The sequence below is a fragment of the Eleginops maclovinus genome, chromosome 5 (genome assembly GCF_036324505.1).
Source record: "Eleginops maclovinus isolate JMC-PN-2008 ecotype Puerto Natales chromosome 5, JC_Emac_rtc_rv5, whole genome shotgun sequence".
Lineage (NCBI taxonomy): Eukaryota > Metazoa > Chordata > Actinopteri > Perciformes > Eleginopidae > Eleginops > Eleginops maclovinus.
In genome coordinates this window covers 9135827-9152804 of record NC_086353.1, presented here as the reverse complement: position 1 = coordinate 9152804, position 16978 = coordinate 9135827, and the positions used below count along the sequence as shown (strand labels likewise).

At 39.3% G+C, this 16978-nt stretch overlaps 1 protein-coding gene across 1 annotated transcript in view; it reads right to left on the bottom strand.

The window, feature by feature from the left end:
- The window catches only part of myo15ab (myosin XVAb), a 38853-nt gene that overhangs the window by 817 nt on the left and 21058 nt on the right, over positions 1 to 16978 (bottom strand). The window contains 32 exon segments of the mRNA XM_063883361.1: positions 62 to 202; positions 802 to 935; positions 1727 to 1860; positions 2494 to 2627; positions 2709 to 2869; positions 3883 to 3979; positions 4092 to 4169; positions 4726 to 4820; positions 4983 to 5113; positions 5225 to 5307; positions 6129 to 6202; positions 6381 to 6453; positions 6579 to 6648; positions 7083 to 7198; positions 7305 to 7510; positions 8920 to 8994; positions 9089 to 9200; positions 9341 to 9482; positions 9951 to 10069; positions 10168 to 10283; positions 10383 to 10458; positions 10671 to 10730; positions 10821 to 10936; positions 11561 to 11678; positions 11784 to 11877; positions 12164 to 12224; positions 12396 to 12494; positions 12638 to 12719; positions 13873 to 14235; positions 14313 to 14377; positions 14483 to 14551; positions 15345 to 15453. Coding sequence (XP_063739431.1) covers positions 62 to 202; positions 802 to 935; positions 1727 to 1860; positions 2494 to 2627; positions 2709 to 2869; positions 3883 to 3979; positions 4092 to 4169; positions 4726 to 4820; positions 4983 to 5113; positions 5225 to 5307; positions 6129 to 6202; positions 6381 to 6453; positions 6579 to 6648; positions 7083 to 7198; positions 7305 to 7510; positions 8920 to 8994; positions 9089 to 9200; positions 9341 to 9482; positions 9951 to 10069; positions 10168 to 10283; positions 10383 to 10458; positions 10671 to 10730; positions 10821 to 10936; positions 11561 to 11678; positions 11784 to 11877; positions 12164 to 12224; positions 12396 to 12494; positions 12638 to 12719; positions 13873 to 14235; positions 14313 to 14377; positions 14483 to 14551; positions 15345 to 15453 — 3603 coding nt within the window.

The following is a 16978-nucleotide window of genomic DNA, read 5'->3' as shown; positions in this document are numbered from 1 at the left end:
TGACAAAGCTACTCCACTGAAATGAACATGAAGAGTGTCCTTGTGTGTGTTTGCTTATTACCTGCTCCAGCTGCAGCTGAATGACCCGCTGTGTGTTAGTGTCCCCCAGCGTTAAATCTACATATGGGTAACTGGACCCAGCAGTGGGCCTCTGTGTGCGGCTGGACTGCACCTCCACCAGGGGGATCATTGCCATCAGCTCCTGCACCACAGGGACCAAACATTATAAACTTCACAACTCTCTGCTGAAACTACATGACCAGTGAGGGAATAATTATTCAGACATTTAACTAAAGTAAAAAAAGTAATACTACACATGTGTCAGTAAAGGACTCTTCACTCAAGTGAAAGTATAAAAGTATTAGTATTAAAACATACATAAAACTACTCATTATGCAGAATAATATTTATAATAATAATAAATGAAATAATATTAAGAAGTGAGTTGGTTTAAATCTCTGTGTATACTACAGGCAAGTAATGTATAATAATACATCATATTTCCGTAATTAACATATATATCTTAATTAGAATTTAAAAAGTAATCATGTTTCAATCTGAAAAATATAAAAAGTAAGATATTTACTCCCACATGTAGTGCAGTAGTAGTATTAAGTAAAATTAAATGGATATATTCAAGTACACAAGTATAAGTACCACAAAATAGAAGTACACAACTTGAATAAATGTAACTAGTAACTCTCCACCGCCGTACGTGACTTCACTTCAGGGCTCATGTTTTGATCACGATGGGCTGAGTCATGTGAGTGCTTGTGTGTGTGTGTGTGTGTGGTTCCTTACGTGTGTGTTTTTGTGCAGGAAGTGGAAGCCATGCTGATTGACAGCTACAATGCAGGGGGCGTAGAAGGTGGTGGAGCTGCTGCTATGGATGTAGAAGAACGAGGAGCCAAACATGGGGAATGCACTGATCAGCCCTGCACGCACAGAGAAACAGAATTTCACAAATGAGAAAGTCGACATTTTCAAATGTTATTCCCTTAGGAGGCAACACATGTTTTTAGCTATAACCCATACTAGAGTCTAAAAGTAAAAAAATAGTGGACTCTGCGGCTTTGAGTTTTCTTAATCTGTCTCTAAACATTGTACAGGAAAGATAAAGCACTAGCATATCATCCGAGAGGTAGTTTCCACGTATCTGTGAGAGATTAGTGTTTAGAAAGAATGTAGTCATGTAAAGCAATATATTCCTCAATTTATTTAACTGAGAAAGCTGAATTCTCCTGCTCCCAAATGATGGATGCAGGAAGAAAAACTGATTTTGAAGCTTAAAAGTCAGCTTTTTCGATCAATTAAGTGCACATTGAGAAATGTATTGCTTACATCGTCTAAATAAACCATCAATACTGAGGAATCCACATAAAAGATGACACATTTTACCTTTAATAACAAATACTTAGTGTATTATGACACTATCCTTAAAAAAGTGCTAATGTACACATTACTGTTGCAGAATTTCTTCTTCTGCTCTAAATGCAGATTACTTTTTTGCCGATATGAAGATTACTCAAATAATCAATCGGCTCAACATTACTCTCTTGACAACACTTGATAAAACTATTTCAACTTAAGGTCTAGTCTTTTGTTAAGGAGCTTTTGTCCAGATCACATTAGAAACATATACATGCAGTGATAAAGGAGGTCTACATATAGACAAAATATTAAAAATTGACAGTTTTTCTAAATTAACGTGAAGCGGATATCTTACCCAGAAACTGCGCTCTAGCTTGGTGCGGGTTCAAGGCTTGCACCTGCTGCATGTGCTGGGTCACCATGGTTACCCACTGCTGGGGTGGCTGCTTTTTGAACAGAGGTGGAGCGATGTACTCCGATAGTTCATGTCTGGAGGAGAGAAGAAGATAAACAGGAGTCTGCTCCACTCAGTGATTTCTAAACATTTCTCCGGATGGCTTTACTCACTGAGCTGTTACTGTTTTGCTGTCGGTTGTGTGTGTGTGTTTGGGTGTGTGTGTGTATGTGTCTCTGTGTGAGTGTGTGTGTGTGTGTGTGTGTGTGTGTGTGTGTGTGTGTGTGTGTGTGTGTGTGTAGTGATAACAGCAGTAAGAGTTTTTACAGTTGAGAAAAATAAAGTATCACACACTTTAAACATCAAAACTACTGACTGCACTGTGTCCTCTCTTAAACTAGACCCACACCGCACCATGTTTGACTTTTAAGACAGTGATAGGATTATGGGATGGAGAAAATAGTTTCCTCTCAGACTTTGTATTAACTAAGCTAAATGTTTGTGTATGTATATTTCTACAATGTACTGTTTTTATTTCTATTTATTTGAGCTTAATCATTTGATTGTCATTTTTTAAATTAAAGTGATTTCAATGATAGCAGTTGGTTTTTTCCACTTTAAACTGTAAAGAGGACAATAAAGTGTAAAACATTAAGATAAATAATAAAACATTTTCCCTTTATTACTGAAACTAGAGGCTGTATTGTCAAACATTGCTGGTTTCTTACATGGTTGGGACGAAGATGATGTCTTTGGCTCTGTGCTGCAGAGCTGACAGTTTGGAGATCTGGTGGAACTGTTGATCGCTCACTTTCCCATGTGGAAGAATATTTAGTAGGCCTTTACGGTAATCTGGCAGGACCTGGATATACACACAAACACAGTTATATACACACATTGAGGTCAGATATACTGCATGTATGTAAAGTTTCACCTGTGGTACCTGGTTATAATGCATGGCGACACAGAGCTCATTCTCAAACTTGAGCGGTTGAGTCCAGACGACTCGTCTGAACCAGAAGCTGTAGCTCGTGTCCACCAACTCCGCCTCTGTCGCAACGTCCAGGATGTACTCGTGTTTGTTCAGGGGACGCACATTCTGACCTGGATACACACAGAGAAACACATGTTAAATAATTTATAATCTTGTTAATCTAAAGTATAACCTGAACTACCACTTATACTATACAATTCATATTCGATACAAGAAGCATTTGGTTATCTTGTAAACTCTAGCTAAAATAAAAATGACTGACATGAATACCCTCAAATATCTTGATGAATGTGGGTAATGGGGGCCATGTTTAAAAGCAAAAGTCCTATTCATTCAGTTGTATGCTCACAAATGCATACTATTTAACACTTGCATGGACGATTTGCTTGTCTTGGAAAGCATTAGACTGTGAATATTGAAGTGTTTTACCGTAGATAGAAAATAGATAGAGGTTCCTTCAATTATACAAGGTAACATTGGATGAGTAATTCACATACAAATTGCTGAAGCAGCAAAGAAAATGAAAAACGTATAAATGTATAAGCAATAAGTAACATAAATAAGCATCTCCATTGTTTGATCAGAAGAAAAAGATAAAGCACAAGCTAATTCCTTAGAAAATGTATATTATGTTGTTTGTAACTATGTTTTTATTAACTACTTGATAATTGGAGCATTGTATTTTTTAATAAAACTAAACAGATAAACAGCGTGCAAACAAAATGCAATCTAACGTCTTAGTAGATAATGAAGAGGGAAATGTGTAATGGACTGGATGTTGGCAGTGTTGTGATATCGGAAATGAAAAGATGATATCGAGCATTTCTCATTATATTGCCATGACAACCCGATCAGGACTTGTGAAAATGAATGACTTTCTCCCACAGAAACCGGAGGACAGTCTGACATGTGATCTGTGAGTGGATCCACTTCACTGACAGTGAGGAGGAGATTGACTTTGTGCACCAATACAACATTTAGTGTGTGTGTGTGTGTGTGTGTGTGTGTGTGTGTGTGTGTGTGTGTGTGTGTGTGTGTGTGTGTGTGTGTGTGTGTGTGTGTGTGTGTGTGTGTGTGTGTGTGTGTGTGTGCGTGTGCGTGTGTGTGAGAGAGAGATGCAAACCTCTGTTGGTGACTAGAAATATGGCATATTCCTCCATGGCCTCCAGTTTGTGTAAACCCATCTCATAACACAACTCCTCAATCACCTCCAGAGCAACCTGGAAAAAACATTATAGACACACACTCAGACACACGCACAAGCATGAGTACATTATGGCCGTCTCCTCTTAGACTGCAGTCCTGATGAGAGAACCGTAGATGAACACTTACAGAACATGTTTTGATTTTCACGTGACGTTCAATGCCTCCAGGGAACAGAAACAGCTGACGTTTTGAACTACGTCCGGCCTGAGAAAAAAGACAAACACACTCATATACTATGTACAGCACATAACACTGGACATGGATGATTTATTTAGGACCTTAAACCACAGAAACAAACATATGAAGTGGGTTAGGATAACTATAACTACTCCACCCTCAAAAGGCCCCAATGTAATAGAGCTACCATTTTCGCCATAGTTTAATTATGAAAACATTTGCTCACATTCGAGATGTAAGTGTACAGCTAATTATATTTAAGGTTAAACAATAAATGTATATAAAACAAATACCTTTTAAAAGTCTAAATCTAAATAATTAATCTAAATATTTCATACACATCTGAACAATAAATCTAAATATTGAATCTAAATCTATATGTTCAATTAATATCTTAATGATGACACTAAAACTAATTATTACATCTACATTTTAAGCTAAATGTTGATTTTAAATCTAAATCTAAGTAAACAGTATTACTCGAGGAGGTACAATGAGGAGAGTGACCTGTATATTCAATATATGTCAGCTAAAATAGTGACACATGTTAACATCACTGCAGGTAAACAAAGGAGGTTCTGACCATCACTGCCTTCAGCTCCATGCTGTTTGGAGGAGCGACTCGCCCACCGTACTGAAACGTCTTCTTCAGGTTCTGCTCACATGCCTTAGCAATGCCTAACATATAACAGAAAACATTACATCCTGCTGTTTGTGGTAATTTGTGTGTATGTAATGTGTGTGTGTGTGTGTGTGTGTGTATGTGTGTGTGTGTGTGTGTGTGTGTGTGTGTGTGTGTGTGTGTGTGTGTGTGTGTGTGTGTGTGTGTGTGTGTTTTACCCTGATACTGCGCCCCTGCGCTGAGGGACGCCTGCTGCAGGTTCTTCAGCAAGAAGGGCTTGAGAACCTCTGAGCAGCGATGGAAAGCGGTCAGGATGTACAGCAGCCTCCAGCCTCGTTGGCAACTATCACTGAACGAGATGAGGGTACACACACACACACGATTACACGCTCGGTGAAGAAAGAGGAGCATGGTGTGTGGGTTGGTTTATGTGTGTATGCTGCTGATGTGGGAAACTCACGGTTTGGAGCTGGTGTTAGCCGTAAGCTGTTTGAGGAGTTGGCAATAAGCCTCATCCCGCATCAATGTGAACTCTCCTATGAGCTGAGGGGAGCACACACACACACACACACACACACACACACACACACACACACACACACACACACACACACACACACACACACACACACACACACACACACACACACACACACACACACACACACACACACACACACACAGCAGGGTTATTATCGTCAAACTAAAATTAAACTGGAAAAATATTAGAACAAAACAAAACGATATCCTTTGGATAAAAAAATACGTTGCATGGTTCAAAATAAATAAGAAGACATTAATTTCAGGTAATTCTCAGTTTTCTAGCTGTAATGCGTCACAAAAAAGTCGACAGAATCAATTTCTGTAACCTCTTGAATTTGAGAACCAGAAATTGACTTCACACTCCAGGAGATGGCGCTATGCAGCAGTTGCTTCACAATTAGTCACTGCCGTTTTTCACATGGAGTTTCTCACATACCGTAACTAAGAAAATACATACAAATACATTTAAATATTGTAGTCGATCAAATGTCATTTAACCAAGCTTTTCAGATTCATTTAAATGCATTAAGGCTAAGCTTAGCCTAAATGCAGAAGTTTCCAGTGTGATAGTGAAAAAGAGCTCATATTGATTAACATGTAAAGATTTAAACATCTTATAAAAATTATATATATATACATTTTAATATATTTTATCATTTCTGTGTATGTTTAGCTATATATAACCTACCCCGAACAAAAACAAACTAAAGCTAAATATTTAAAGTTTCATCAATCTGTATGAGTAAAGATAAATCTAAATAAAATAAATAAACTAATACAAAATTAAAATATTAGCTGAAGAAAAAGAAGAGTGTATTTACCTTGAGGAAAGTAGTGACCACTTCCTGTTCTGTTGATCCTCTTGAGGGAGCATCACCCATGAAACGCATCACAGCTACACAGAGACACACGCAGGTCAACAATATTTAAGTCTCCAATAGCAGATTCCAGAGAAATCCAGCACTCGAGTAAATCCGATACAGGAACATCTCATTTTGACAAAGGATGAATCAGGTGTAATAAGAGTAATGAAATAAGAGGATGTAATTAGAGGAGAGAAGGTGAGAGCTTACACAGGAAGAGATCAGCTGCCACCCTGTTCATGGCCATGTCCGTAAACTCTATCAGAGACTCAGTCAGAGGAGTCTGTTAAGATGAAATAATACAGGAAAAGTGTGACGTACTGTACACAATTCAACACACCAAAAAACACATACATTACGAAAACATGAGTGCTAACATGCTTTGAGTTTTAGTAAGAAGAAAAGCACCTTGGAGAACTTAATCATTTCAGTTGGCTCTCTGGAGTCTCTGTTCTTGCTTTTGCCCTTCAGGGAATCTCTGGAAACATAAATCAGACATGCAGATTAAAAAGGTTAAAATAAACAAAAGTAACAATACCATGCTAAAAAAAAAGTCCTGTATTGAAACAAAAGATTCAATAAATGTTCAAACCGATAAGAAGTTTGAATTTAAATAATAATAATAATACTTATCATGCCGAGTGGTGACTGTTAATGTTTTAGTATTTCATTGTTTAATCATTGTTGTTAATGAATTGAGATGCAAACAGCACTTTTGCTTAAGGTTGAGCTTTGTAATGCTGTTAGTAGTAGTACCTATACCTAGTACTTCAGAAGTAAACTTAAGTGCAGGACTTGAGAAAAAGGCCACATTCCACCACTGTAGAGAGCTGAGACCCTCTCTGTCTGAGGTTATTCTGTGTGTTTGTGAGGATTTCAGTGCGTGTGCACATTTTTTCTTCTGGGTCTCACCCTTTCATGTTGTTTCCCTGTCTGAAGTACTTCTTGGCGAACTCCAACATGTCATATTTACTGTCCTGCAGCGCCCTCTCATCCAGATCTCCTTCAGCAAAGCCATCAAGGGAGACCTTCTGAAAATCAGACAATGACAGTGAAAAACATCCAGATCAGCGTTGCAGACAGAAAAAAAACATACTGTGTGTGCAACAAACAACTGTGTGTGTGTCTGTGTACCTCAATCGTTTGATCTATCTCATGTGCAGCCATGGTGGACGCCACGGCAATGGCAACGGCTGATGACACATTGAACTGGCCTGCTCCTCCTCGGGGCTCAGACTTGCGGTCCAGCGGCAGCGACAGGAAGTCAGGAGGAGCAACGGCATGGACACACTCGGCAGGGAAAGAACCAGAGCGGCCAAACACGGCACCAAACTTCCAACCTGACACACACACAAGGACACACAGACAGAAAGAGAGCCGAGGGATTAAACCCAATCATTAAAAGCAAACAGTCCTGAGTGCTTTGTGACACTGAACCAGGCTCCTTTCTGCAGCAGTCCTGATCACTATCTGCTTTTCCTCTAACAGCAGGTCAGCCTTTCATTTACACAAGTCAGATCTGTATCTGCATGCTTTTCTCTCTTATTTACCAAACTTAACTCTCCCTCCTGGCCTTGCTGATAACCTGGCACAGACTGCAGCTTTAGTTCTAATTATAGATACTATACACCAGCAGTGGCTCAGTAAGTAGGGGCTTGGACTGGGAATCGCCGGTTCAAGTCCCCGAACAGACTTGAAAAAATATGGAAAGTGGACTGCTACTTGGAGAGGTCCCAGATTCACAGTTGTATGCCCTGCTGTGGTGCCCTTGAGCAAGGCACCGGACACCTCCAATCCCCCCTCCCCATTGCTCCCTGGGCGCTGCACAATAGCTGCCCACTGCTCCTAGTACTAGGATGGGTTAAATGCAGAGGACCAACCTTAACCCCTACATGCCTGAACCCAACACATTCACCTAATCATATAAACAGTATATTTTGTTAACCCTAAAACCTAAACCCTAAAGGTTAATCTCCGAAAGGTAGTGTGAGCACATGCAAGGTATGTGACTCCAGATATCTATTGCTTTCACCGTATACACACATAAATATACATACAACTGACACATTTAACTTCTATGTTCAGTTATTAAAAGAAAAATACCAGATTGAATAGATTATTGATGTTGCAATACACCAGTATTGACAATATCTGAATTCTCCTTTGATGTGATTACACTTCATACCTTTCAAAATGTAGGGATTTTACCTGAATAAAGACCAGTAAATATCTCTGTATGGAAACCTGGCTGTGGTGTGTTACGAGAAAGGCTTTAAAGGTCGGTTTTGAAGTCAATATGTCAGAGTCCAAAGGAAAAATAAATGCAGGAAAAATGACAAAAATCTATGTGAGGGCACACACTGAGTTTGTCCTATCAGTTATCTGTGAAGCGATGTAAAATATGACTGCTCCTCATCAGTGATCTTATTTCAGGTTTTGTGTCCTCAGGAAATAAATCAATATTTTTCAAATTGCATCACGGTCTTCGCTCTGAAAAAAGAAACTGAAACAACACTGCATTTATAGTGTGCTGTCACCGCACCTATTTCTCCAGGGTTTATGATACCATCACACCTCCAGGGGACAGTCCAGGATAGTTAATCCATCAAAGCTGTCTGTGTGAATTGATTCCTTGTTTATTATTTATCCTTCGCCATGACACTAACATGTGGTTGTCAAATGCAAGAAAGTGAAGCTTATAAATCTGCTTTTCTTTTAGACTAAAATAAAGGTATTTATGAACACTCACCAAAGTCTTGAGTGTCTCTTTTCAGCTCCTCCAAAAACACCACCTTCTTCCTCACCACACAGCCGTAGCTGTAACCTGGGGGATACACACACGAACAAACACACAAATATTCGGATCATAGATTCACTTAAGATAACAATATTCTAATACATGTAGCAGAGTGTCTCACCCTTCTCCAGCCCGTCCATAACCTGCAGCCTGATGACGTCACCTTTGTGAAAACTAAGCATCAAACGATCGTCTGTCACAAAGTTTCGCTCTGCGATCACATAGTCTGAGTCCTGCATGTAAAAAACACACAAATGCATACTCTGTATTGTCACTGTAAACTCTTCAATACAAACAATACAACCATGTTAAATAGCTACTATATCCCCTATATCTTCAACTATGATGGGCTTGTGTTTGTGTGTGTCTGTACCTTTTTGATCTCATTGATGAAGGTGTCTATGAGATGTTTGACTTGTGGAGCCTTGGCTGAGAACAGGATCAGTTTCTCATTGGTCAGATTAAACTCCAGCATGTTCTCAGAGGGGATGGTAACAAACAGGATGTCTGCATAGCTGCAAAAATAGGATGCAGAATGTAACATGATTATGAATTTCGAAAGAATTACAGCATACACTTCCAACTGTTATACTGTAGAACAATGCTACAGAATCAGTAGAAATTATAAGTGATGCAAAAAACCTTTTTCTTTTACTTTCTTTAAGACCAAAAACAATCATTCTTTATTTAATTCCCAAATTCATTTACATTATACTAGACATGTTGATCATTTTCACCTTCCTTTACAGTAAACAAATTACGTTAACAAGATATAGCAACATACTGTAAGGTTATTATATAGCCTGGAAAAGCCAAATCTAAATAGTTTGAAAATAAGAAAAAGTAAAGACTATCAGAGGCAATTTGGTATATCTTCTGTGAAACCTGAAACTTGGTTTAAACACACATACCTGGAATATCAAACAAAATTAAACAAAGGTCAATAAGACTTGGTAAACAAAGAAATAAAAAACAGAACATACGTGTATGGTCGTAAGACTCTGAAGTAGTCTGGAGCTGCAGCGCTGCTTTTTACAGTCTTCAACAGCTTTATACCGCTATGGGACACAGACAACACCTGCACACCTGTACCCACACTACCCTGCACACACACGCACATGCACACACACACACAGGATCAATAAAAACTCACACAAACACAATCAGTGATTATTTTTGTCTCAGGATTACCATCCTTACCGATGCAGGGAACAGACGGGAGAAGTAAATTTCCCAGGTTTCCCTGGCAGCCGTGACGATTGTTTTCTTTACGTACTCCTCCACAGGATCCATATTCTGTTCAACCCCGTGTTTAGCTGTCATTCACACAAACAGACACACATGAATGTCAACACATAGATGTGTTAGAGGAATAAGGTCTAAAGAAATGTCTGCAGGAAGCACAGACGGATTACCGAAAAGGGCTTTCATTTTCTGCCTTTCATCCCGCGTGATGCGAACACAGGCCTCTGACAGAGTGTCGTTCACTATCTGCACGAAACAACAGAGTAGATGAAAGGTGATGTTAGAAATAAACTACTTTGATCTTTCTAGGATTTCTGTGTTGTCAGGTCAACATCTGGAACACAATTGGTGAGGGGTAAAGAAAAAGAAAGAATAGTATTTGACTACATGTAGATTAAAACAGATGCATTTTTCTGCTGGAGCCCCTTTCATTCACTCTGCATTAATTCAACTGTTACCTGTTTGAAAATGAGATCCAGCACCAGAGGATTGTTGAAGCTGTCTTTGGGATAAAAAACCTGTAAAGGAAGTGAAATACTTACAATAGTAAAAATACAGACGTTTTGACAGTTATTTGTGATATTTGTGTACAGTACTTGCATACACACCTCCTTCCTGAGGTACAGTCTCCAGGGAACGTTGGTGTAGGTGTAGTGCTCGTCATTGGTTCTCTGATGAAGTTGTGTCTGCATGGTCTCAGTCTCTACTGGAAGCTCCCGAGAAACTGCACAAAATAGATCGCTTAACTTGTTAGTTTCACCCAATTTGATGTCCTTATTTTTAAATATCTTTACTAAGTGTGCCGATAAATACTTAAGTCTGTACCGGATAGTTTGAAGCTTCCTTTATAAGGTTTACATTCAAATGCTGCACAACTCATGTAAGTTAATTTTCTTTGCATATTTATTCACATAAATGGAGGCATGCACCCACAAGTTACTTTCATTAAATAAAGTTGATTTAATTAAAGAGGCTAACTCACTTAAACTGCATATTATGGGATGTGGCTTAGCCTTCCTGCCTCACATGCAATAACAGGACTGAACAATGCTACTGGCACTTATTACATTAATTGTAGTGCAATAATAACATTAATACTAGTGCAATACTAACATATAATTATACCTCAATCAGTGTTCTTATTCTAGTGTAAAATGATGTGGTATTTATTTTTATTTACTGTTAGAACCTGAAATGTTGGCTTTATATTCTGTACAATTACAATAAAGGCTTACTTTTTAATTGAATATACATGACTCAAGCATTCACACAGGTACCTATAACTCTGAAAAGTAATGTAGTCTTGTCTGTAGTAAATAAGTGGATGATGGTGTACTTGAGTGAGTACCTGGAGGAGGAAGGGGGAGAGGACGTTGAGGTGCTCTTGTCTTCATGCTCTTGGTGGGTTTAAATCCCGCCTCTTTAATTGCAGACACAGATGGTGAGGGGGCAGCAGGACGTTTGGGCTGGACAGACACAGAAATGTTCCCCTGCATGACTGATTTCACTGCCAGCATGCTGCATATTGTGTGTGTGTGTGTGTGTGTGTGTGTGAATGTGTGTGTTTGTACCTGTGGAGCCGGAGGGTTTTCCATCTGAGGTTTGAGGATCTGTAAAGCTTCATCACGAGGTGTTTGCTTCTTCCTAAACTTCCCCTCTGCTCTCCTTTAACACACACAGTGTCAACAGCACATATTAAAGTTTGCAGTTTTCAAATACACTGCAGTGTGTATTGTTTAATATGTGTTTGTTACTGTGTGTTAATACAATAGTCCTGATGCTGTGTGTGCTCACTGTGAGCATTAACATCCCACGTAGTATCTGTAGGTCATCTCTTGTAGCCATGGTATTATTTAAATCTTTGACTGAAGAAAGCATCAACTGCTGTGCTATACATACAATTACAAATCTGCGTGTGTGTGTGTGTGTGTGTGTGTGTGTAGGACCTCACCTCTTTTCTTGTAGCAACATTTCATCCGATGGAGGTGGGGAGTTGTATCTTTTGATTATTGCTTTAAAAACCAATATAAACATGTTAATGATGCAGATTAAAGTTTAAATGTTTTTTTTTTCAAATCTAAATATCAACCAGTGTGTCTGGAAATCAAGAAATTAATAGGTGTATCAACTAAATGATCATCTTTCAGTCATTTAGTCAAACATAAGCTTTTAAATTCAGACACCTTGGACATCTTGACTGGGGACTATGTGCTCTGTGGTGCGACCTGTTGAGTACTTCACCACCTCTCCAGCAGGCGGTGGAGGAGTCGTCACCACTGGGGCTAAAACAAACACACAACAACAAAAAGTGGAAAAGACTTCAGGCAAGAAGGAGAGATGCTCTGATGGGAAAACGATTTAAGGTACTAAAGGGACTTTCTCTCCTGCTGACTCTCTCATGTTTCTCTGTCTCTCACTCTCTTACCAAACCTCCTGACTGGTTGGTCCTTGTTTATGGGGATGCCTGGAGCCTTCCTCCGAGAGACACTGTCCTTACCTGACTGAACCTGAACAAAAAAAAGTCACACGGAGGGGAAAGAGGGTTTGAGGCTTTGCGGACGTTACCTCTTGTCCTTTTAGATTGCTTTTCCGCCAGGACCATGTCAGAGCAAAACAAATGGTAGAAAAGGGACTGTATAAATGCAGCACATCTCTTTTGCTACATATAGTAGAAATATATAAACAGCAATTTGGTATGTTTTATTTTATTTTGTTGACATCATTGGTTCAAGGTTGGTTGCAGTGTTTTGAATTTGTCTGTGAGGTTGCATTTTCTCTATATTTTGCACATTTTTTATTCTTAATACTGTGAACCTTTTCTCCAGAAATTCTGCCCAGCTCTTTCCACTTTGAATTGTATTTATTTTCAATATTTTAATGGTAAAAAAGTTCTGTTGTTCTTCTTGTCTATGCACCAATTCACCCAAGCAAATGTCTTGTATGTGAAAATGTAAAAATACTGATCTGATTCAAATCCATACGAAGATTCATGTGAGAGAAAAATATAAAATAATCCTTTAGTTTTGCCCTACATAAAATATAATTATCAATTATTAAAATATAATCAGCAGACCTTTAATTCTGCAGACACTGACCAACATATTCAAACGTTGCACCATACTGAAAGAGCCACATCAGCACCACCCTCAATCTAGTTTGTCATTTGTTTTGAGATTTTTATTGGGAGTTTTCCCATCCCACTGATTTTTATCTTTTCACTTCTTCTCAGTTAGGTCTGTGACAGATGCTGTAAGTCATTCTGTTTGTCTGGTTCTGTATTTGTTGTTTTGTTTAGTCTCTGTTTGTGTTTTTCTTTAGCCTCAGCATGCCTCTCAGACACTAGAGTGGTTGATATCAATGATTAAATAAAGGTTGTACATATTTTCATTTCATTTTCAAATACACTTGCTTTCCTTTTCATCATCCCTCCCTACAGTTCTTTATTTTATTTCAAACAAATCTCTCACTCTATCCTTTTAAGGAAACTGCATCTTGTTTTGAGGATACAATTTGTCCTAAGGGACTGTAGCTTGTTGTTAGACTTTACAACAACAGCAAGAATAACATCTTTCACAAATTAAAAACGACTGAATCATTATGTAACGCGTCAGTTTGGACTGTTACCGCACATCTCTCAGAGTTACTGACCCGTGAAGCAGCGTTAGCCTGAGGCTGTGTCGGCTCAGTTTTGGAAGAGCCTCTCTGGGGCTGAGGCCGAGCTTCGGGTCGAGACTGAGCATGAGGGTGTGATGGAGTTTGTTCATGTCTACCAGGGGGGGAGTAGGGTTGCCTGGGCTGGATGTCTGCTGCAGCATAAGGGGTGGGAGTGAAGTTAGCGTAGGGGCTGGGTGGGATGTTAGCATATGGACTCTGGGGTATGGAGCCGTAGGGGCTGGTAGGTGCATACGGGCTGGTAGGGTGTGTGAGTATAGGGCTCATGGGGGGGCTTGTGATGGGGGAGGTAGGGGGGCTTGTCACTGGGCTGCCGACTATGGCCATGGCCTGCATGGTCATCTGCTGGGCCTGAAAAACAAGACGCATTAACTCCAAAACAAGAACTGTAAGAGATAAACAGACGCAGATCCAGACGGAGGGTTTACCATGAGGATGGCCTGCTGGTTCACCATTGCCTGCTGCTGCCGGGACAAAACAGCCTGCTGGGCATCTGGAGAAGAGAGGAGGAGAAACACAGTAAACAGGAAGGAGGGATGAAAAATGATGTGTAATGAGGTTTTTTTTTCTAGTATTTTTCTTCACGCTTGATACGAACCAGGTGTTACAGGTGCCACGGCAGCGACAGGAGGTGACATCACGCCTCCCACAGGAAGGACTCTCACAGCTGGGGACACACAAACACACAACATATTTTAATAGTGTATTTTTCTTTATTACACTTGCTGAGTTTGAGGTTCTTTCAGTGTGTTATGGTCTGTCTATGGCTAAGTACAAAAGGACTCCAATCTACTTGCTGTTTTATTTGAGTGTCTGGATTAAGTGTAAAATTGAAGCTATGTAGAAAGCTCTAAAACATTCTTGAAGACATGGTGCACAGCACGAACACTACTTACTGCTCACAGCATGAACACTACTTTCCACAATACAAATATGATGGATAAATTCAAGTTATGCGGCACTATACCGGTCAGTAGCAACATGATTTACTACTAAAGAGAAGTGTTCAAATCACCTTCTTCATTTTTATTGTAGTTTTTAGACTTTAGTTTTATTTAACTAAAAGTCGGGACATTTTAGTCGTATTGTAGTCAAAGCAAACTATAACCATGTTGTCTTTATTGTTCATCTAAACTCAAGTAAGTTACCCTGACATATGGCGTGTGAAGCGAAGGAAATGGAACTGCTTATTTGTTGTGTCCTCTTTTTTGCTAATGTACATAAAGAAAGGTTCTGTAAATCTGAATTACTTTTCAACAATATTGCAAACCCCAGTGATTTAAGATGCTGGTGCCGTCTCATCATTGCTCTGTCTTTATACTGGAACAAAAGTATTTGAAACAAACATATTACTTCAGTTAAAATACCCAATTATTACTGCAAAAAAGTAAACATCAAGTGAAGAGTGAATGAGGGAACAAGGGAGTGATTTGGGAGAGAGTCTGTGTTTTACCACTGACCTCCAGGTGGAGGTGGGGGGCCGGTTGAATGCCCTTGCTGTTGCCATCCGCCTCCAACTCCACCGGCCCCCTTCATCCTGCTGGACAATCCTGCAGCTGATTCTGCTTCCTATGAGGACAGAGAGACAAAGAGACAGAGAGACAGACAGAGAGACAGACAGACAGACAGACAGACAGACAGACAGACAGACAGACAGACAGACAGACAGACAGACAGACAGACAGACAGACAGACAGAAATTATAAGTAAGAATCAGATTACAACATGGACGAACAAGGTGCAGTATATTAGCTGGTATGTAAGTATCCGCTTATATGATGGCTTTTGATTGAGAATGGTTCATATACATTAATATTGTCAGTCATCTGTGAAGCACCTTGAACTGCTGTCAAATATATGAAAGCTGCTTTACAAATAAAGTTTGATTAATTTCTTAAATCTGAATTGACTTCACTATGTACAGTAGTATCCAGTATCAAAAGCTGCCAGGTTGTACTGTATCCTGCTGTTTTGTCTTTGATCAGATAGTTCCTGATAAACAATTACATTTGGTTTTGTTAATCCATTTAGGTAAAGTAACATGTAACTCTGGTATTGTATTAAAGGTGCCATAGAATGGAAAACTGTATTTACCTTGGCATAGTTGAATAAGGAGTGTTCAGTACATTGAACTGACATACCTTGAACCTCAAACACCATTGTTTCCTCTTTCATGTGCAAATCATGAATATGCATATCACAGCGGTAAAACAAGCAAATGAAAACAATCCCTGTGTGTTACGTCACACACGGTAGTCCAGCCCCAACATTTGCATACACCAGTTGCTGGAAACACTAATGCTAACACTTACCACTCCGTAACGTTGCTCTCCAATCTCCGACCAACTGGATGTTATTTAAATTGATCGGTTTTCTCCTCCAATAAAGGCTCAAACATGTAAGGTTGGATGCCAATATCCTCCATGGTTCGTCTCTCACAGTTCCGCTAACTTCACTTACTTCTGTGGGCTCTGAGGCAGCCATGGATTGCTCCTTGTAATCCAGCCAATCAGAGCAGAGCTCGTCCTAATTATTTAAATGAGCGCCCCAAATAAGGCAATTCAGCTTGATTCATAGGACCAAATCATAGAGATGTAAATGGGCCTGTAAAACCGTATCTGGACATTTCTTGTATCAACGAAAGTTATATATCTTCTTTGTAGACATCAGAGAACAATTTAAAATACCAGATATGCATTCTATGGCACCTTTAACATTTCATATAACGAGCTCTACGTCTTTGACAGGTGTATAGTTTGCTACTGCAGTAATAATGGATTTCAATAAAAACCCTCAACGTTGACAAAAAGTGTCAAAACCAATCCTCCCCGGCAGCAGAATTCACTCCTCCACAACTGATCTGTGTGTTCAGTATGCTCCAAAAAAATCTCACTAACAGATCACTGAAAATATATATTCAGAGGAGGTTTCTGGCTACGGAGGAGGCGAGAACAAATCATGGAATTAGAAGAGTTAAATATACTATGACATTTATTTTCCTATTTTTTGCAGAGTCTGTGGTCTCCTTTATTTTAACTGGGGGAAATCCAAGCTGATTTAAACTGCTGTGAAGGAGCAAACAAAGAAACATTAA